Source organism: Natrix helvetica (assembly GCF_964273705.1).
Source record: "Natrix helvetica genome assembly, chromosome: 1".
Lineage (NCBI taxonomy): Eukaryota > Metazoa > Chordata > Lepidosauria > Squamata > Natricidae > Natrix > Natrix helvetica.
Window position 1 is genome coordinate 303293132 of NC_138548.1, and position 23570 is coordinate 303316701.

General features: G+C 36.9%; 1 protein-coding gene across 6 annotated transcripts in view; it reads left to right on the forward strand.

The window, feature by feature from the left end:
- The window catches only part of ATP2B2 (ATPase plasma membrane Ca2+ transporting 2), a 146968-nt gene that overhangs the window by 80239 nt on the left and 43159 nt on the right, over positions 1 to 23570 (forward strand). For all 6 annotated transcript variants that reach the window (XM_081934895.1, XM_081934890.1, XM_081934891.1 and 3 more), the window contains exons 8-10: positions 2001 to 2165; positions 4060 to 4274; positions 8705 to 8947. In XM_081934895.1, coding sequence (XP_081791021.1) covers positions 2001 to 2165; positions 4060 to 4274; positions 8705 to 8947 — 623 coding nt within the window. The remainder of the gene's footprint in view (positions 1 to 2000; positions 2166 to 4059; positions 4275 to 8704; positions 8948 to 23570) is intronic.

Here is a 23570-nt window from a genome sequence, read left to right on the forward strand (position 1 = left end):
GGCACCACAGACAGAATCAGCAAGATCCTCCACAAACACAACATCAAGACAGCATTCTACACAAACCGAAAAATATCCACCATCCTAAGAAACCCCAAAGACAAAATAGAGTTAGAAAATCAAGGAGTATATGAAATCCCATGCACCACCTGCACCACCACATACATCGGACAAACCAACAGAAGAATAAAGGCACGCATTGAAGAACACAAAAACTCAGTCAGAAAGGAGGAACCAACTTCTTCCCTGGTCCAACACCTCAAAGCCACAGGACATGATATAGACTTTAAAAAGACCAGAACTATTGCCAAAATTGAACACTTTAACAACAGAATAATCAGAGAAGCTATTGAGATAGAAAAACGACCACACAGCATGAATAAACGAGATGATACCTCCCGCCTACCAGCCATTTGGAAACCCGCCCTCACTGACAAACGAGTCCCTAACACAAAGAATGATACCAGACCCACACTCGCGAAAACCACACAGGATGTCACTATCACACATCCACGCAAAAAGCAAGCCCAAACCCACACCGATAAAGACCACAAACCAGAAGCCGGACCACAAACCAGAAGCCAGACCACAGCTGCATTATTAGCCACTTTAAACCCCTCAGATCCATACATTAAGCAAACTGATGCCCACCACGGAGATGTGGCACGACCACAAACGCGAAGCCAAACAACAGTAAAGCAGCTCACCAGCTCAAATCCCTCTGCAACTCAGACTAACACAAGCACAACCAGGCCCCCACCCAAACAGAACACGCCCCCATCCAATCAGAGCACAGCCAAACTCCCATCCAATCAGAACACAGCCAAGCCCCCTACCAATCAGAATACACCTCCACCCAATCAGAATGCAGCCAAGCTCCCACCCAATCAGCACAAACCCCCACTGGCAGTTAAAAGGAGGAACCGGCTGAGATCTCACATTGCTCCTGGAAGCACCAAGCCGGAAGCACCAGCCTGAAGATGATGAATGAGACTTCATCGAAACGTCGTGAAGATACTTCCAATTCTACGCGGGAGAAAACCCGAACAACCAAAGACATATATATATATATATATATATATATATATATATATATATATATATATATATATATATATATATATATATATATATATATATATATATATATACATATACACATATACACATATACACATATATACATATATACATATATATATATATACATTTCTTAAATACATACATGTGAAATTGTAGAATTAGGAAATAATTTGGGTATCACTAATCTAGGATTGTTTTTGAGTTACTTCCTTCAGGCCCCAGTGTGTATGAACAAATGTGGGAAATGGAAACTAACAAAACATTTGGTAGATATCAGATTACTTATCTCTAACCTAATAGATGATGAAGTGAAGTACTGAAACGTTGATTTGCTTCAAAATTTTAAAGGATGTCTTCATAGACCTTTTTATATATGCCATAGATTCAGTCCACTTTCTGACTGTCATGGAGAAAAATTGAAAGTATTTTGAGATATTACATTTTTTTAAATTTATTTGTAGAATTTATAGGTCGCTGATCTTTCCTCAGGATAACTCTGGGAGCTTACAATCATAATAAATTAAAAAACAATATAAACTAAAAATGTTAAATTCTTTTTAATTCATATAGAAATGCTGTATAAATTCAAAGCATACCATGAAACACTATAGCACTGTTGGAGAAATGGTAGATTTATGATTATGCAATTCTAAATAAACACAATTATTGTAAAAAGTAGTAAAAGTATATTTTTATTTAATAATGTACGATTACTCAGTCTGCAGCTGAATGCATAGATTAACTGCATAGATTAAATGTCCAGGCTGAAGATAAAGTAGCAAAAGATCTTATATTCAAAGTTCTTTATAGTATGAAAAATCAGTAATGGTTATTCATAATCCTATTAAAATTATAATCCTGATTCTTAGCTTTTTAAAGGAATGTATAATCCCCTCAAATACTGCTTTGTTTTTAAGCCAAACAGCAAGATGGGGCAGCTGCAATGGAGATGCAGCCACTCAAGAGTGCTGAAGGTGGAGAAGGAGATGATAAAGACAAGAGGAAAGCCAACATGCCTAAGAAAGAGAAATCTGTCCTCCAAGGAAAGCTAACTAAATTGGCTGTCCAAATAGGCAAAGCAGGTAAGATGTACACTGATACTGCACATATATTAAGTGGAAAACTATATTAGAGTAGTGTTCTGAGTTTTGATGTTAGATTTCTAGCATCAGTTTGCAGAAAACTGTCCTAGAAAATTTGAGAATTTGAGAGAGCAAATCATCAACTCTCTAACATACTATTAGTTCACATGCACTGCTAAATCAAAGTATATTTGTTTGGTTTTAGATTGATACATAAAGAATAAATATGGTTTGTAATTATCATGATGTGTACATTCAAACAACTTTGGTTTATTAATCATCATCAAATCACAACTTACTGCAAAACTATTCTTACTATCCACAAGAGAAAAAAAAGTATTTCTTCTCTTCTCCATTGCATCTGGAATGTGCAATTATAATTATAAGCATTCTACCATTTTATATTTTATTATTACACAAAAATGGGTCAAATTAGCAATTGGCCATAGCAGGAATTTGCAACATGTCACAAATTTGAAATACCCTTTTTCTGTTCAAAACAGGTTATTTCAAATTCAAAGCAATTCAAATATGAAGCAACTCACACTATAAAATGAAACTCAATTCAAAGAAATAATAAAAATCTTGAAGGCAGCATGAAGACATCTATACACCATTTGATATGAGCAAAGCATTTTTTCCAATTGTATATTGAATATATCAGTGTTCTTAAACTTGGATATTATGCACTTTTAAGGAGACACTGTACCAAGAATATATAGTGGAAAAGACTTTAAAATTTCTTATTGCAACTATGCTAGTTGTAATAAACCTTTATTCCTATATTTTTGCTGATGTTATGACATTTCAGTGACCCATAGATGTGTATATCTAACAGTGTTCTCTTTATTTCTACAAATTAACCCATCTTCCATCTTTCACTTTTCATGGTCAAAACTTGAAATGACTAGAGTAATTTGGTTTAAATTTAGCAGTTTGTATGTCACTTTGAATATAAATATGCAAGCTAATTACATGCTTTGTTGAAAAATGTGTGTATAATTAAACTACAAAGACAGAAGGTGCTGTAAGAAGGTTAACAATCTGATAATGAGTAGATAAAAACCATTATTACTAACGTTATTACATCATTAAGAATGTTGGAATTGGATCACACAAATAAATTCACTGTGTTTGAAAGCTGTGCCTCAAATTCCAGGTTATTGAAGGAAATTCAAAGAAGGGAAATTCCTCATCGTCTTTTCTAGTATTTTTCCTTATACTGAAATTCCTGATGGCTATTTCAATCTTCATCCTTAACTGTAGAAACCTCTGACATCTGAAATCGGTTACATAACTAAATTCATATTTCTTGCATTAATTTTTCCTCCATTTTATAGGTATTTATAACCCTCTTCATAATCCTTCCTCTAGAACAGGAGTGTAAAACTAGTGTTGTCACGACATTGTCATGTGACATATTGCGACTTCCCCCCCCCCCTTCACTAAACTGTGTGCGGATGTGTGGTATGGCCAGCGCGTGACCCATTCCGGCCTGTGGGACGTGAGTTTGACAGTCCTGCTCTAGAACCTTCTCTTCCTTTTCCCCGATTTCCTTTTAATGCAAAAAGTCCCTCCAAGAATAAGAGAGAAGCATTATAGCATTGATGGAACTATTTTAGACTAAAGGCTTAAACTGTTGTGTCTTCTGATGTCCCAAAGAAAGGCTAGTAAATTACTTGGATTTATCCAATCTGACATCATTTATTTGTTGTTTGTTTGCCCATGTTGTAACAAAATGGCTCTGGGCATCTTCTGTCATTCGTATGTCTTAGACTAGGAAGGTTCTATTCTGATGTAATATATAAAAGAGCAGATTTTATTTTTGAAAATACGATCGTTACATTGCACAAAAAAATACTTTTACAATAAAAAATATGTTTGTCTCTTCCAGGTTTGGTAATGTCAGCAATCACTGTCATCATTTTAGTACTATACTTTACTATTGAGAACTTCGTTGTCAAGAAAAAGCCATGGCTGCCTGAATGCACACCTGTATATGTTCAGTATTTTGTCAAATTCTTCATTATTGGTGTGACTGTGCTTGTAGTTGCTGTTCCAGAAGGACTTCCGCTGGCAGTTACCATCTCCCTTGCTTATTCTGTAAAAGTAAGTAGCAGTCTCAACACTAATATATATATATTAAAAAACCTTATGCACAATTCTTTCAGGATCCTGTTAAAGGTAAAGGAAAAGGTTTCTTCTATATAATTGTGCTCAGTTCTAGGGAGCAGTGCTCATTTTCGTTTTTTAGCAAAGGGAGCCAGCATTGAAGACATTTCTGAGTTCGTTTGGCCAGCATGACTATATGGTGAGGCACGTGGAATGCTGTTATCTTCCCACTGAAGTGATACCTATTGATCTACTTGCATTTCCATGTTTTGAACTGCTAGGTGGGCAGGAGCTGGGGCAAGTAATGGGAGTTCAACCCATTGCACAACATTCAGGCCTCAAATCCAGGCTGTCAGCTTTCCCTCTGACAAGTTCAGCTTCTTTAACCACTGAGCCATTATGCTCCCTCCTCTTAGAATAATGTTATTTGCCAGTAAATCTTTTCAAAACTATGATATTTTGTTAGTAAATTAAACTAAAATATATTCATGTATTTGATTGGAACTAGGAGCCAGTCTTAAATATTTAAGGGCAAAGAAGTGATAATGAAGATTTTCATTAGGAAAATAAGACTGTATTACCTACTTACAGAACTAAGATTTTTAATGGTATTATGGAAGCTGTATGCACTTGCTATTGTGATGAGCACACTTTGTACTCTATCATTGCCATTAACTGTTAGTGGAGCTCCTACAGAGATTTTTGGGAGCAGGTGGGAGGGAGTACAATTTGTTTTGAATGCTGGAGTACCTTCTGTTCTTTGATGTATTTTATGTCATAAAAAGCTGCACAATGGCCAATGTTTGCTTGATTTTTGTAATGTGTTCAGAAAATAGATTCTTCTTCAAGGATTTTAAGGCCCAATTCTCCATTTTGTTCTCCAGGCTAGTTTTTTTCTTGTCCAAGACAATGTGACATGAAAGATTCTGATAGAAGATAATTCAGTATCAGGCCAGTTTCATAGACCAGTTCTGGCTATAACAAAAGCTTAAGGCTTACAGGACACCGTTTCTGCCCATTTAACAATTTCACTCTGGTTTCTTTAGTTTATTTTGGGATAGATAGTAACAATAACAAAGTAACAGAATTGGAAGGGACCCTAGGTTTTCTAGTCCAGCTTCTCTGCTTAGAAGACCCTAGACCATTCTGGACAAATGGATGCCCAATCTCTTCTTAAAACTCTCCAATGATGGAGCATCCACAACTTCTGAAGGCAAGCTGTTTCACTGGTTAATTGTACAAAAGAGGCTTTAAAAAGAAGTATTTAAAAAAAAAAGATCAGTACTGTAAATGCATTATGACCGTATAACTTCGTGGTTTTAATGTAAAGTTATAATCAAGTGAGTAGGGGAGAAAAAAGGGCAGCTGACACAATTCTCAACATTAAATAAAAAATTAAGATATAGTTCCTTTGGATAGAATTATTTTGCTTACAGAGCAGCTTTCCTGACATGTATATTATATGCAAGGTTGGATCTGGATTTCTTTGGCTTACAGAAATGTTGGCTGACAGGCAATATAGTCATGAAATATCTGAAGGGAGTGCAATTATTGCTCCAAAGAACAGGACCAGAACCATCGGGTTGAAATATCAGGGAAGGAGATTCAGGCTAGGCCCCAAGAGGAGCTTCCAATCTGTATAAGCTGTTAGCCAATGATGCAGATAGCCTCGTAAAGTTTCCTGCTGCCTTCCAATTATGCCTGATCCTGGATAGAAGAGCTTTGCTTATGGTCACTCATGCCTTAATTACCTCCCAAGTGGACTCACATAAAGTATGATTCACTTTATATGGGGCTGCCCTTGAGCAGGTTCCAGAAGCTGCAGCTGTCACAGAATGCAGTGGCCTAGGCAATTATATGCAGTCCCCAATCAGTGCACATTACAGCTCTGTTCTACAAACTGCATCAGATGCCAGGGTGCTTCCAGGTTCAATTCAAGATTTAAAGCCCTTCAAGGCACGGCCCCAGCTAATAGGAGGCATCTCTCTCCTGTTATGTCTAACCATCTATTACGTCTGGCATGAAAGGCATGCTATGTCTTCTTTCTAACAAGCACTGCCATCTTTTCTATCTCTTTTGGAACATCACTTCCCCAGAGATGAGGTTTTCCCTGACACTCTTGGCTTTCCACAAGTCTGAAAGAAATGGTTATATGCTTAGGGATTCAGATGAGTGGCAGAGCCTGTGCAATCCTTGCATTATTTTGTTGCTGGTTATTTGTTTTTTAACTTAACTTTTAACTGTTTGGTTTTTAACTGCTAATTATGCATACAATGTTATTTCTAATGTTTTATATTGTTCTAAGGTGTTTTCTAATTGCTCTTAATCGTCCTGAGTCATGAATCGGGGATGGGTAGCCATATAAATTGAAATAACAAACAAATAATGTCACCAGAAGTCTTCAAATAGAATCTGAATGATAATCTGTCAGAAATGCTCTAAATACAATGTTTCTAATCCTTGCCAACTTTAAGACATTGGACTTCAACTCCCAGAATTCCCTAGCAAGCACTAGGCAATTTGAATCAGTGACCTCTCAAACCCTTCCAACTCTATGATACTTTGAGGTGGTTAATAAGTTGTGGCAGGAAGCATATGATGTCGAGTCATGGAATATTGTTGTTATTATACAGTATTATTACTTTCAGTGAATATCTGTGCACATACCTATAAACAAAGAGTGAGAGGGCAAAAAAATCTCTGAAGGTACATTCTGATCTGAGGCTTTTTTTTCTTTACAGAACAACCTACTAAATTAATATTATGCTAGCTGCTGTCTCTTTTCATTCTTGTACTTTATTTGATTCGTCTTTGCTAAGTAGTTTGACAAAGCAGGCTCTCAGGTCTGTGCAGCAAAACCTTTGAAATATTATTTGATCCCTGTACTGGTATCAACATTCTGTTAGCTCTAGAAACCCTAACTTTCCAATTCAATGAATCTAAAATTTATTGAGCTGGTAGCATGCAAACATGCTGAAGAGGGAGATAAAAAAGTCAACCCAGGCTGCTTTAAAAATAGACCCCTTACTTGAAATTCAAAAGAAGAGAACTGAAAATAGAACTGACAATGCATTAGTGCCATTATGTAAAATTATGATGAGACTGTAATTGGAATTCTATGTAAAGTTTTGGTTGTGCACACAGAATAAAAAACACCGTAGAGCTGGATGAAGTACAAAAAGGGATACATAAAATGATGGGTTATCATCTGGGGTTTTCTCTAGATACTACCTAGTGGAGATATATAAAATAAGGCACAATATGGAAGATATGGATAGAGATAATTTTTTTTCTTTTTCTCTGGAAGGTTGGAATTCAGGGTTATTCTCTGATATGAGAATAACAGGATAACAGGATGTCCCTCTTTACATAATAGTTACATTATTGAAATTGTTCCCATCTGATCTAACGTCTACCAATTTAGACTTTTAGATAATGCACGATAAAGGCCAGGATATGGTTAATATTAATTTGCATGAAGTCCCATTTAAATTATGATCAATTTACTAATTCTTACCTAATTTCCCATTTTAATTTCTTAATGACAATGTTCTGCTCTCTTTAGTTCCTATTATCAAGCTTCTTCAGTGGTGCAGCATTCCTTTGGTAGAACCTTTTCATTGAATACACGTTCTTTCCTTTTCTTTCTGTATTATAATGTTCATAATTTTCATTAATATTTGTTGTCAGTTACACATACTTAATTCCAGGACAACGTGAGGGTAACTGTTGGAGGGTGCATTATTAAATTAATAATGTTTGTAAAGGAGCAATTTTAATTAGAAACTGTTAACATAACATTTAATACTCCAGTGCAGACTATTGTTTGCTAGAAAGAATAAAAAAGGCAAACCATGATTATTTATTGACACTTTATGGCAATGAATAGGTAGCCCTGTTATGTCCTCTTTTTTTTACAATATCGTAGAATTCTTTGCCTCATATTCTTGAAAAGTTTCAAAATCACCTTATATTATATTATATTATATTATATTATATTATTATATTACATTACATTACATTACATTACTTAATTTATTTTTTTAAATTTATGTGCCACATATATATATATATATATATATATATATATATATATATATATATATATATATATATATATATATATATATATATATATATATATATATATATATATATATATATATATATATATATATATGGTATATTTGAGTCTTATTAATTTCACAGTTTTAGGAAGTGAATGCAAATGAATGTGTGTGCTTGAGCATATATAAGTGTAATCAATAATAAATATAATTTGATTAATATGAACACGTTTTAATTTTTAATTTATATAAAGTTATTTTCTTATACTTTCTTATGCCAGATTTTATAAATAAAATTATTTTTAAATGACTATGCGTTCTGTAAGAATAAAATATTTATCTGTATGCTTTCCCTTTCAGAAAATGATGAAAGATAACAACCTGGTCCGTCACTTAGATGCATGCGAGACTATGGGAAATGCTACAGCCATCTGCTCTGATAAAACAGGGACATTAACAACTAACCGAATGACAGTAGTACAAGCCTTTATTGGAGATGCCCATTACAAAGAGATCCCTGACCCAGATTCTATTCCAGCCAAAGCAATGGATTTGCTGGTTAATGCAATTGCCATCAATAGTGCTTACACTACAAAGATTCTGGTGAGTCGATCATATTCAAAACAAAAGGCTGTAAGAAAAGGCATGAATTTTGGCTTGCGAAACTCTAGTACAGTGATGGCGAACCTATGGCATGTATGCCACAGGTGGCACGCGGCGCCATTTGTCAAGGCACGCGAGGTGCTGCCCTGTCAGCTGGCCAGCGTGCATGTGTGCGCTGGCCAGCTGAGTTCACCCTTTTTTAAAGCCATTTTTCGCCCTCCCCAGGCTCCAGAGGCTTTATAGGGGCCTGGGAAGGGCGAAAAGAGCCTCCCCTGCCCCCCCGCACCCTCCCTCGAGGCCCTCCGGAGGCTTCATGAGCTTCCCTGAAGCCTCCGGAGCGCAAAAAACTGGCCCTATGGGCAAACCGGAAATACAGGAATGGACTTCCAGTTTGCTCGGAGGGTCGTTTTGACTGCTCCGGAGGCTTCAGGGAAGCCTCTTGAAGGTCCCTGAAGCCTTCAGAGCCCTCAAAATGACCCTCCAAGCAAACTGGAAGTGACTTCCAGTTTGCTCAGAGGGTCATTTTGACTGTTTCGGAGGCTTCAGGGAAGCCTCCTGAAGGTCCCTGAAGCCTCCAGAAGGCTTCCGGGGGGACTGGGGAGGCTGTTTTCGCCCTCCCATGCATTTATAAAGCCTCTGGAGCCTGGGGAGGGCGAAAAAAGCATGCAAAAATGGGGGGGGGTCGCACCTGTAGTGCATGCATGCGTACTGGGGGGTTGCACATTGCATTATGAGTGTGGCACACAACCCCCCTGCGCTCCCCCCCCCTTATGGCACGCGAGCCAAAAAAGGGTCGCCATCGCTGCTCTAGTACTTAGAAACCTCACTTTAAAAAAAAATGGTGGGATGATATAATAATCAACAACTTGACAAAAGGCATTGGTGTGTCCTCTCTTTTGTGTATATCTATGTCTCTGTCTCTATATATGTCATATGTATTGTTAGATACTAGCTTCAGTTATAGTGGTTTCCACCAAGGTCCTCTGTTCCGGGGGGAACAGAGGTTTAAACTCATTGGTCGAAGGGTCTGACAGCTCCCTATAAATGAGCTGCTGTCAGACTCAACCTTCGCTGGATTGTATATACTTGTTCTGTTACAATAAAGAGCTGTTGTTGCCTTTAGCCTTGTGTGCCTTTCCATTACCCGATCTAACATGTATTTTATAATTTACCAGCAGATAAGCCTCACTGTATTTAGTGTCTATTTTTTTTCTGAGTAAGTACAAGAATTAATTTTCAAATTAAAGATGAATTTCAAAAGATGGAAGAAGTTGCTTGAACATAATCCAGAAACTTTTAGCTGGTTAGAGATCGCAACAGCAATAATAACATAATTGTCAACCCTAAGCCCAGAGACAATACTGAGAAATCCAGTTGAGTTCAATCCTTTATTTGCTTTCATCTAATGAACAGAATCTTGTCAGACTAAAGCTATAACCTTCTAACCTGCTAGATATACCCCCAACCTCTTTCCTCCTCCCTCATCCAGCTCAAGATTGCTCAGTTTCTCAATTTGGGTCTCTCTTTGGGAAAGATATATGTTTCCAAAACTCTTTCCCACTGCTCCTCATTGTGCAGATTCTGTCACAATAGTATTTATATTGAAGTTTCAGTTATCTTGTATGACTTGTACTATTCACTAGAGTGATTTTCATTTTTCCAAGACGTTCGCCATGGTATATATATGTCACCGTGAAAGACCGAAATTGGTGAATGTCGACATTCACTAGATTTCGGACTTTCATTCACCGGTGAATGTCGACATTCACCAGATTTCGGACTTTCACAGTAACATATATATACTATTCTGTTCTTGAATTTCCCCCTTACAATAATAGTTGCATGGAGGAGATTGCACTGAAAGACAGTGGTGACTTAAAACTCATCTAAACCTGGTCATTATAACACAGTATGTACAATATTTCTGGGAACCTTGAGAATTACATTAGTATTATTCCACTTAGGGCAGGTGTTCAAACTGAGCATGAAAGACAGTGGCCTGCCTAATATACCATTAGGAAGCATGATGACATCATAGAAACTCATATCCAATTAGATTTTGCTAGATGATATTGACAGCAAGGCCAAAGAATTCCTTCTATTGTTAGAATGGTAGTGTGAGACAGAAGAATATGTCCCCCTTGCCACATGTCACTGTCAATTTCATTGCCAGGGAGAATTGCCTGGAAAGATTTTTGTCCCAAATGAAATTTAATCTCATGTAAATTTTGCACAACCAATTAGGTAAAATGTATTTGAGAACAGATCTGAAGCATGGTTCAATGAGTATTCCATATACACTCTCCACCAGTTAATTAATAAGACAAAGTGTTGGGCAGAGGGGTAGGGGGAAGATAGATCTTCTTCAAGCAAAACAATCAGAAAATGTGTCATTTGTCAACAACTGTAGGTTTACAGCCTTATTTGTATGATATCACCTGTTACATAAAATATCATGCTAGCATTATATTTGTATGAAATAGATTCCTCACTGGATATTAATGTTAAACTTAGAATGAAGTGTCAGTCTATGCTGTCAACTGTCTGGTTTTGCCGGAATGAAAATATTATTTTCAAGCATGCTGAAAAGCTGCTCTTTATGAAGAAGTGATTTATTATTCGGTTTGTTAGATTTGTTTCCTGAGGGACTTATCTGGAATTCTCCCTTTGTTTTGTTCATACAACAGCCCTACGAGATAGGTTGGGGCTGAGGGAGATTAACCCAATGAATGTCCTGTTAGTCTTTAAATTGGATTTGAATTAGGGTGTATCAGAACCTAGGCCTATACATTAATCACCATACCATGCAGGTTTTCATTGTGAAAGAGGACTTGAATCAAATGGAAGATTACTGGTTAAGACTAGTGCAGAAGTAGGTGAACCAGATAAGCTTCTCTCTGGGCTGGGGAGCTGGGGATTCCAAACAGCATATCTCTACTTCCATAGACACTCTGGAACACAATTGGGGTGGCAGATTCCACCTCAGTCAATTCTCTGTTACTACACTTTGAGAACTTCTTTTGGTGCCAGTCTGCCATTAAGTCTGGGGGCCAGATGGGAGGGGAGTATGCTTCGGTGAAATGAAAATTCACCATTCCTTTCCAAGCACAGTCTCAAGGTCAACTGCTTGGGAATGGAGCACCGCTGCATTCCTCAGAAGACTGTTCTAAAAATATTTCTTTTAAATTTGATTGGACACGAGGGAACCAACTATGGGAGGCAACTTCAGGAGGGGAAAATTACACTTGGGATATTGGTACACAAATTTCAGCTCTGGTTTTGTATTTCACTTGGCTTCTAGTAAACTATACCTTTCTCCACCCAAGAAATTTTTTTTTATCAACATTGTTGTGTGTTGTTCTAGTTCTTTGTACAATTGTTTTGATTTGCTTTATCCAAATTTCATATATACTACAGTAATTACAGCTATGCAAAGAGTAAAATAAATAATACTTATTGTTGCGCACCAACAGCAAATCGGTGCTGTTAGTGAAAAATATTCCTTATCACTACTACTGTGAGTCCAAAGAGCATAAAAGACTCTATACTAGATGATAAATGGAGATTAAACATATTCCTACTTGGTATCTCCAATCAAATTCACCTTCCTTATCCATCATAATACATATTTATCATACTGTTCATTCTCAATGTAAGGATTGTTATACAGAAAAGCAGAGAAATAAAATAAGAGAACCAAAGAAAGGCATGAGTTAATAAAAAGAAACATAACTAAATTTATTTTGCATCAATAGCAACCTCTAAAACTCAGTGCCTTTTTATTGTTACAAGCATTTCTGGCATAGAATTTGTTTCTTTCAATTTTTTGGGGTTTTCTTGCAGTTATTTTCTTCTATTTATCACTCATAAATTATCACTTTCCCTTTATCATTTTACTAAACATAATTTTCATAATATTGCCAAAACAAAGAAAGGTGTGCTATGTAATATAATGAAATAAACTGTCTGTTCATGTTTACATCATGATGTTGCATACAAGAGGCAGAATTTAGGTTGTGATACAGATGCCATTTGCCTTGCCTGCCTCCTCTGTGAATGTACTTGACATGCATTTTAAAAATCCCCAGGGGATTTTAAGGGTGTGTAGAGTTGAAATCAAATTGTTGCCACATAGTAAAAATAAACCATATTAGCCCCTGACTTCCACCTTTCTGCATGTTGTTGGAAATGGTTTCCTTCTGAGTGTACATTCAGGATTTTAATAGGTTAGTTGATTGGGCAGGTGGATGTATTATTCCTACCTTTACTTGTAATAATCTTAATCTTTAGTCTCTTTAAGTGTAATCTTGATTCCTCCTAAATCCTTCGGATTCCCTCTAGTGTCAAATCACCTAAGACACATACTATCAATTTTTTAAAATACAGTTTTAAACAAAAAGAATCTCCCATGGAAAGGAGTCTTACAATGAATTCCAAATCTTATTTCAAATCCAACTGGACCAGAAGTGGGTTCCTACCAGTTTGGCTGAACCGGACGTGGTATGCTGGCCTGGGTTGCAGAACTGGTGGCAACCCAGGCTGGCCATGCCCCTGAACTGGTTCCCTGGAACAATTCAATGGAACAATTTCCATTGAACTGCACATGCGTGTGCACGAGCAAACCAGCAGTAATGCCAGCTGAGATCCACCCCTGTACTGGAACCTTAGTCCATTTGTAACTTTCCAAAATCCAAATTCCAAAAAAAATATCTCAAAATCAAAGTTTTAACCACCTTTTGCTGTTTATTTGAAACAAATGTTAAGTCTTTAAACATGTATTTAAAAGTTCTTTTGCTAAAACTTGTCCAATGCTATAAGTCTTGTTGATCCAAAGGTTCCTAATAGCTAAAAAGCTGCTATCAAGGAATTGATTAGAAAAGAAAGGATACAAACCCAGTGTCATGTCCCAGAAATCTAAACCTGTTGCAGATCACTGCTCCAGTGGTGGGTTTCAATTTATTTTACTACCGGTTTGCTCGTGAGCACATGATGCTTCTGTGCATGTGCAGAATCATTTGGGCGGGTGAGAGGAGCCCTCCCACTACCACCACTACCAGTTTGCCTGATCCGGGGTGAACCGTCAGAAACCCACTTCTGCACTGCTCCTCTTGTGAAGAGCAACTGTCTGAAGTACTTGTGGCTGATCTCAAGTCCTCTCATTGTCTGGAGAGGAATTAGAAAGCACGGATCTGCTCATCTTCCACTGTAGTCTTTAATTTGCCACTTCTTCCTCTGAAGATTTTTAGTTCACTATTTCTTCCCTGGACCATCAAGGATTTGTTTATAGATAAGATTACGTGTGTGTGTGTGTGTGTGTGTGTGTGTGTGTGTGTGTATATCTTTTCTTTAATATATTCTTATTTCTCTTCTCTCTTTTCTTTTTTTCACTTTCTATTTTTTCTTTTCTTTTTTTCTAACTTGTATTCATTTTTTATCTTAATTATAATTTCAGTTATACATAGAAATATAATGTATGTGTATATTAGTGTGTATGTATTAAACCATGACAAGTTATCATTGAGTTAGGAAGTACAAACAAACTGAAAATAAATAAATGATTAACTTGAAGTGTGAAAATTTAGAGGTCTCATTAATCTACTGTTTTCTGATTAATTGCTTGTTCATGAATTGTGGTGGGGAGTAAAGACATGTTATATAGTGTAATGATTATTTAATTGTTTTTTTTGGAAATATGACCAAAATGCATAATCAAATATTTGCCAGAAATCTGCAGCTAAGACAACTGCAAAAGGAAAGATTCAAGGCAGATAAGCAACTTCACAAACTTCCTGGTATTTCTGTATTACTAATATATTATCTGCCTCTGAAATTACGTAGTAAGAGGAAACTTCCAAGAAAACAAATAGTAACAGCCATTGCTATTAAGAAAGAAGTAAGAAGGAGTTTTTATAGAATTCATTGCCAATTCTTGTTTTTAAAGTACCATTAGCATTAGGAACCATTAATCTTTTATGTATGTGTTTTGGAGGATAATAGTTAAATTGAAAAAACTTTTTTATTTGGAACAATATTTTAAATCATTTGAGTGCATCCCCTAAAGGTATTGTTAGTTAATTCAGGTAATCAGTAAACTCTCAAGTGAATTACATAGTACTATGTATGTCTCTGGAGTTCCCTTTTAGTTGGACAAGTATGGCTTTCAAGGTTTCTCAGAAAAATCTGAATTTTTATTTGAAAAATGAGAAATGCCTACTGCGTTCTTCCAAGTGTTGATTTGCCACTTTGTGAAGCAAAATAGCTCATCCTGGATTAAAAAGATAAAACCAAAAGCAATGTTAATAATACAAATAAACCAACACAGTTACAAAAATCAAAATGGGTACCAATTAAAAATAAGCTCAAAAGCCTTTTATCTATATACAGGACACTGTGAATTGAAGAGTGTTACTTCATATCTGAGGTAAAAATTGGAGAGTTAGAGATGATTTTTTTCTCCTGTTATTTAATCACAACTAATAAAAAGAGGCACTTATGTGCATGCACAGCACTTTCATTCCCAGAAATATAGCTTTTCTTCCCTTTTTTCTTCTCTTTTCTGAGTTCGTTATGACTCATTCAATCTTCCTTCCTTCCTTCCTTCCTTCCTTCCTTCCTTCCTTCCTTCCTTCCTTCCTTCCTTCCTTCCTTCCTTCCTTCCTCCTTCCCTCCTCCCTCCCTACCTCCCTCCCTCCCACCCTCCCTTCCTCCTTGGCTGCACCGTGAAACTACCAAAGGAAGAAAGTAGTTCATCACCATAGCCGAACTTTCATTAAGGCCTCAGCCCTGTTAAGGATTATTATTACTCACTTCTTTCCTTATTCCCAAAGGGCAGGTCATTTGCCAATTGGCATGTGGTTCTCTTAAGCGCAGGAGGCAGCTCAAAGTAGTAAGCTCTCTTTCCCTTCTCCGGTCTGGGCAGAAAAAGCACATCAGGAAGATAATTGTTTGTTCTCTTTCTATTCATTTCAGCAATCACATAATATGGTGATCGCTCCCTAACTTTGATCTGTAACCAGTGGTGGGATTCAAATAATTTAACAACTGGTTCTCTTCCCAAATGACTGGCTGGGTGGGCGTAGCCAGGGGTGTGACAGGCAGCACTCAGCCTCCTGCACCCCCCTGGGAGCAAAAACAGGCCGCGGGGAGATGCGTCACACATCCCCATGCCTAGGCCCTAGGACGCCTCCCTGCAGCTCCCTGGGAGCCAAAATGGTGCATGTGGGGACGGGGCCAGCCAGCAATTTAACAACCGGTTCGCCCGAACCAGCTGAATCCCACCACTGTCTGTAACATAGTAGAAAAAGTTCCAAGCTCTGACTCAAAACCAAATATGCAATAAAGGACACATGGTCCGGAAATAGTACTTAATATATATTTGGGGTTATAATGAATGAAAGATAAACACAAGTGACCAGTATAAAGAAGATTGCTGTAGTTTTAAGTTTCACTCAAATTGTCATAGTTTCATGTTTGTTAGTTTGTTTAGTTTTGACATTGCCTGACTCCAGAGTGACTTTGCTGAGTTATAATTTTATAAAAGAAATGTGAAGGAAAGCAGCAATTATCACAGAAAGTAAATAGTTAACTGGAAGATAGGCCTAGAAAACCCAAAGGTGCTCAATTGCCATCCCGGCTTGGGAGATCTTAAGCAGTTTGCAGAAGTCATAAGGATGGGAACAGTATGGATCTATGGGGGAATGTCATTCCTCGGGACAAGAACCATCACCAAGAAGGACCACTTCCTGGGTTCTATAAAGTGACACTGTTTAACTGAAGGGACCTGGAGCATGCCTACCCTAGTTGAAATCAGTGCAAACATATGGAACCCAGTGGTGGGTTCCAGATCCCTTTCCAACCTGGTGTCGCCCACAGGTGCGTGGTGCACACACACGTGCACGGCACGTGCATTTGTCGTACCTGCCTGCACACCTCCACAAGCCTCCGCGACACTCCAGCTGCTCTGCGGAGCATCGCGGAGGTGCTGTATATGCGTGCACGGAAGTGCCAAAAGCTTAAAGGACAGGTAAGGAGCTCAGGTGGGTGGGCCCTCCGGAGCACCATACCAGAACGGTACTCGGTGCTCCAGGCAGGCTCCTATACGCCCGTACTTGCATAGGTACATGCAGAGACTGCAACATGCCCCATCACATTCCACACAGCTACATTCTGAAACAGGTTTAGTCTCTGAGTAATCTCCTGAGTGGTCTCCATGGACAGCGCTTACAGTAGATTATCTCAAGGGTCTCCTGGTTCAGAAACAGGCTCAATCTGTGCAAAGGCTTCTTTGTCCACAGCTGCCACCTGCTCTTTGAGCAGAAGCTACGAATTCATCCCCTGATTGCACACTAATTTTGCATACAGAAGTGCAATCCCAATAAACACGAAATATGTAATGTACCTAGAATCAGGGGGAATGTCAGGGCTTCCAATGCAAAGATGCCTTCCAGGTTTGACAAGAAATCAAATTAACAAAGCCACTTGGTCTTGTCAGAATTGAACCTAACTCTGTTCCATCCAGATATACACAATATCCCAGCATTGGGTCAAGATTTTAATGGCATCCCTCGAGTGCCAACAATATCCCATTGCAGAAGAGTTTTTTGATGTTTCCTCGGGGTCAGTAACTTCTCTAGGAAACTATACAACTGGCATGTAATACTAAGCCATTGCTTGAAGGTAATTTTTGCTGGTGTGAGATATCACATGCAAAGCAGAGCTGGGATATTCTATATGCAGCCATTACCAATCACTAATTGCCTACTTAGTTTTTTAAAAAACTTAATTCATTTTACTTCTAAGAAGCATTATATTAAAATGTGAGGTTATTATTTTAAATAAGAGATCTTCCTATATATTATTTATATTCATTTCAAAGAGTTCCTTGCCAGAGAATTGCATCGAAAATGACTCTGTAATACATATGAACATTCTTACTTGGCAAAATACTTAAATCAGATTATTTTTAATATGACCTTTGAATAAGTGATATGTTTGACAACAAATGATGTCTAATTCAGAATGAATTATTTTCAACTGTAACCACTTACAGAGCCCTGGTGACACTCAAGAGCCCTGGTGACACTGTGGTTAGAATGAATTATTGCAGCTACTTCTGCTAACTGCCAGCTCCCAGCAGTTTAGCAGTTCGAATCTCACCAGCTCAAGGTTGACTCAGCCTTCCATCCTTCCGAAGTCGGTAAAATGACGACCCAGATTGTTATTGGGGGCAATATGCTGACACTGTTAACCGCTTAGAGAGGTTTACAGTGTAAAGCACTATGAAGCGATATATAAGTCTAAGTGATATTGCTATTAGTTCTTTAAGTCTTGCCTGACTTATAGTAACGGCTTTTCACATTCTTTAAGTTAAAATAATTTTTAAAGCTTAAATAGTGAGCTACTGCTAACTTTAAAAAAGCAAGCAATAGAGCATTATTTTGATTTTAACGACCACAAGTTAGATGTCAAAACACAGTTATATTGCATCATATGCTTAAATTCAGTAATCTCCTAATTAGAGATAAAAAATCAATTTCTTCATTGAACCTTTGGGAAATTAGATATATTTTTTGTTATGCAATGTAATTTTATAAACCTTATTAAACATTAGGAGTTTAATTGCCATTCCAACTCCCCAGCTGGAGTTTACTGTAGAAGACTAAATATTTATATTCTGAGTATGTCAATATATTGCATATGCCTGTAGTCCTCGACTTAGAACAGTTCATTTACTGACCATTCAAAGTTACAACGGCATTGAAAAAGCGATTTATGACCAATTATCACACTTACAACCGTTGCAGCATCCCTATGGATATGTGATCAAAATTCAGATGCTTGACAATTGACTCATATTTATGACGGTTGCAATGTTTCGCGGTCATGTAATATTTTGTGACCTTCTGACAAGCAAAGTCAATGGGAAAGCCAGATTCACTTACTAACAGTTTGACTATTATACCAATTACAGTGATTTACTTAACAACTGTGGCAAAAAGGTCTTAAAATGGAACAAACTCATGTAAAAATGTTTCACTTAGCAACATAAATTTTGGGTTCAATTGTGGTCAAATGTCAAGGACTACCTGTGCTAGCCGAAATGTTCTAAAACTGCTGAGACAATTTTGCATGTGATATGGATACAGATAAGACTAGTAATTTACTACTAAAAACTAGTAATTTACTACTTTCTTACTAAGAAGTATTATAAAAATGCTTCAATTGACTAAAGCCATAGTAGGCAGCATAGATTAGTTTCTATAGTTCCTCTCTAGTGATGATCATGACACTTGGGAAATTGTGACTTGGTACATAGGAAAAATAACTGGTAAAGAGAATTAACTCTTAAATGCAAGAAAACAATTGTGTAATCTGCTTCTGAAAATAAGAAAAAGGCAAGAGTGCTAGGCCTGAATAAAGAAGTTTTATTTGTGTGGAGCAGTTAATAAATACATGTAAGTAGGTGAAGTTCTAAGTATAATTGTGAAATACAGGACTATGTTTGTATAAGACACAATGAATAAGGGACATCTATATTGGTATGAGGCATAATATGAATATAGGAAGTCTTAGGGAATTGGGGGAATTCCCAATGGAAATTGATGTGATCCAATGAATACAATTCATTGAAAGAAAAAGCAAAGTGTTTGAAGAAAACAGTGAACCATTCTGAATTATTGTTGCCCATTTTCAGTATGTAACCCAAGTGTAATAATTACCTTGACCCTTTTCTGGCTCCAATTAAGTGGTGTCGAACTTTAGTTAATTAGATTCTTGAGCAATAAATCTTGGGTACTGCAACTTAACACATCGTCTTGATTCTTTGCACCTGACAGGAAGCTACGGATTACCTTGCTACAATACTAAGCACTTGCTTAAAGTGTCTTTACCTGACTGCCATAAATGTACCCAAGTCTGAATATCAGGTGAACATATGGACTTGATTATATATATAAAAAGGCAAATTAGAGATGCATTGGCAACATACCATCCACTGTCATCTAAAATTAGAACAAAGTCAGTACTGGGGCAATAGAAATTAGTGGTAAAAGTGAAAAAAATGAGGATAAAAAGACAGTATACAATGTATACAAAGAGAAAAAAAATCAGTTATAAAAATGTATGCCAAAAGAGTTTAAGAAAAACTCACAAATTATAGCTTTGGGTGGAAATTAAAAATGTTCTATAAAAGGGATAAATGAGGAGCTTCCATTACCTTGAATAGAATTAAAAATAAACATGATAAAATTGTTAAGTGAAGAAAAGCTTGAAGAAGTATTTTAAAGTATTTTGTGTGAAAATGTTACTGAAATGTCAAAGGGTGGAATTGAAATGAATTTTATAAATGTTAGTTGTCAAGAAAAAATGATGAAAAATATCGTAAGAGCTGGGGATTTTTTTTTAAAAATGGAAAGGCTGCAGTGTAGATGGCATAACTGCAGAGATGTTGACATTTGGGGGTGTTTTTCTCCTAAAGTTGCTAGACCACTTGTTTTTATCTGAGTGTGAAGACTACATTGCTGCTTCTTGATTTGTAAGAGGTTTGCTGCAGGGAAAATGTGTAATAAATGAATTTGTAAGAATTAGTATGTGAAGCATGCCTCAAAAGAGTTTGGTAGAATGCTGAAAGTGAAAATAAACAGAAGTCCAAGAAGGAGATGAAGAGAGTGGAGTTTTGCTCTTCAATAAATCATTGACTATTAGATACTTTTGATACAGAGAAAGCATATTATAAAATGAATAGACCTCAATTATCAGACATTTTTGCAAAATAGTTTTCTGACATGAGTAGGATACAGAATGGTAGACTCTTACATAAATCATCAAGGAAGTAAACTAGAAATTAGCCGCATTGTCTTGTAATGTCCAGAGACTGAGATAATGTCAAAAGAATAATTGTTTTCATTATCATTTAATTACTTTAATCCTTTGTTTTGAAAATTAAGAAAAGAGTCTAAGAGTCTCTTAAGACTTACGAAGGTACTTGTCCTCCCATGACTTCTCTCTGGATTGTTATTGCATTTTCTTTAGAGAGGACTTGCTGTGAAGAATATTTCTAAAGTGCTCTTACTGCAGGATACAAGGGGCTTTATGTGTGGTCAGGTACAATTCTAGATGATAGCAGTGAGCCCTAAATGCTGAAGACCAGAATATAGGTAGGCCATTGCCTTCTCCTGTATAACCCTGCTTGTATATTGGGAGTATCTTTGAAGATGCTCTCACAACTACCAAATCCAGGAAGAAGGCCTGTCCATGGCTGCATTTGATGCTGAGCATTGCTGGTTCATCAGTAGGTTATTTTAACATTCCAAATATTTTTTATAGGACTTAGTGTATGTATTTAAGTGTGTTTTCCTGCTATCTTGTATTCATGTTTTTGCATTTATATGACATTAAGGATGAATGGCTTATAACTTTGAAGAGGAAAAAGGGAATGTAAAAATTTTAGTTTAGTTTTCTTTACTTTATTGTCATTGCACCTCGTACAATGAAATTAAATGCCATCTTCAGTGTATTTTATAATTATAAAAATAAAACACAAATACATATCCTTCACATTCTATACAATTGAATTGAAAATCGTGATTGCATTAATATTGCACTGTACCATAGAATTCAATATAGTTACTGCCCTGGGATAGAAGCTGTTTTTTCAGCCTATTTTCCTTGTTTTTATTATCTTGTACTGTCTGCCAGATGGTAATAGTTCAAAAAAAAGGTACCCAGGATAAGATGGATCTTTAAGAATGGTTTGTACTTTCTTAAGGGAGCTATAAAGCTCTTCCAAAGAGGGGAGAAGGCAACCAATGATCCTCTGGGCAATGATGTTAACCTTCTGGAGTGCTGTCCTATCTGCCACTGTGCAATTGCCAAACCATACTGAAGTTGGCTTGGATAGATGGGAGAGGATGAGAAGAAGTGTATGTACATAAGGTGCAGTAAGTTAAAATACTATTGTACAGTAGAAGGTCACCAGCAGTTTTTCATTCAGTTGTTGTTTCCTGAGAAGACTCAGGTAGTATAATCTCTGCTGGGCCCTTTTGACCAGTACTGCAATGTGAGGGCCCCAGGTCAGGTCCTCTTTTATGATAACACCCAGAAACTTAAAACTGGTCACTTGCTCCACTCAGTCTCCATTGATAAACAAGGGTTGGATGTCTGATCTATTCCTTCTATAATCCATTATAAGCTCCTTGGTCTTATTGGTGTTAAGGACCAAGTTATTTTCTCCATACCATGAAAGTAACTGGTCCACCTCATCTCAATAGACAGACTCATCTCCCCCAGAGATGAGTCTCACCACTGTTGAATCATCTGCAAATTTGGTAATAGTATTACTAGCATGAGTGGGAATGCAGTCGTGCACATTATTATTTTAACTAATAATCTGCTCTAGATTTACAGCAGTATGGAAATTGGTTTGGCAGGTAGATACAGTAGGGAAAATGTATAATATCATATAAATGCATAATTAGTATCGTGTTTATCAATGTCATGTTTATCAATGTCATGTTTATCAATGTCATGTTTATCAATGCCATGTTTATCTGTGAAACATATACATTGAGATTGCTCATCTTTGGGAGTGTCCTTCATTTAAACTACAAATCTCTTTCAGATGGGTAAACATTGGGGAATTCTCACTGAAGTTGGCTTGGATAGGTGGGAGAGGATGAGAAGAAATTTATGTACATAAACTTCTCCTGGATATTGGCACCACCAATAGAGTTCCCAGGAGTCAGGCAAAAGTGAAGTACTTCTTCAAAACTTTTACACATCCCTTATAGGATGCCCCCTTGATAATTAGTGGAAGCGAAACAGAAAGGCTGAACTGCCAGCATCTTGAGCTATATTTCTCAATATGACCTGTAATTCAGAGTGTGGAGGAATCCTAAGTATGTTTACCTTGAAGTAAGCTCCTAAGTATGTTTACCTGGAAGTAAGCTCCTAAGTCATGCATCAGATCAAACGTATCCAACCTACCCAACCCTTTATCCCCCCCTCCAAATAAATATCTTTATATTGCAATTTTTTTAGTGCTTTCAGTTACTAGAAGACTTTTAGTTTACCTTCAGTTGATAGAATTGGCTATCAGTCCAGAAGACTAAACATTCTACAATAAATGTATTGATTACAAAAATTTCTCAAGTACTTGTTACATTCCTGAAAGCAGAAAAAACACCATGACTTTAGAAGGTAGTATTCCTCCTTCAAATGACTTCGCCTTCTACAATCCTTTCCGAAGATAAGAATTATTCATTTTTCTTCTATTCATATGCTAGACTTATATTTGATATGTTGCCTTCAGGAGTTCTACCTTATAATATACACAGTGCTCCCCTTTTCTATTTCTTTTAGAATTCCCAGTCCAAACATTGGGTCCAAACATTATACTACATCAGCTTTGGCAGTTGAAATCTGACAAATCAGGAGAACTTAATTTGCAAGCTTCTTGCAAAACCTGTGATGATCACAATGCTTCCATGTCATTATTATATCCACTTTGAAAATTGCAAATGACTGACAATACCTTACTTCAAATTACCCAGTGTCACTACACATAGCTATGAAAGGATTTGCTCTGAGAACACCCAGACCAAAACTAATGTTCAGATGAACTACA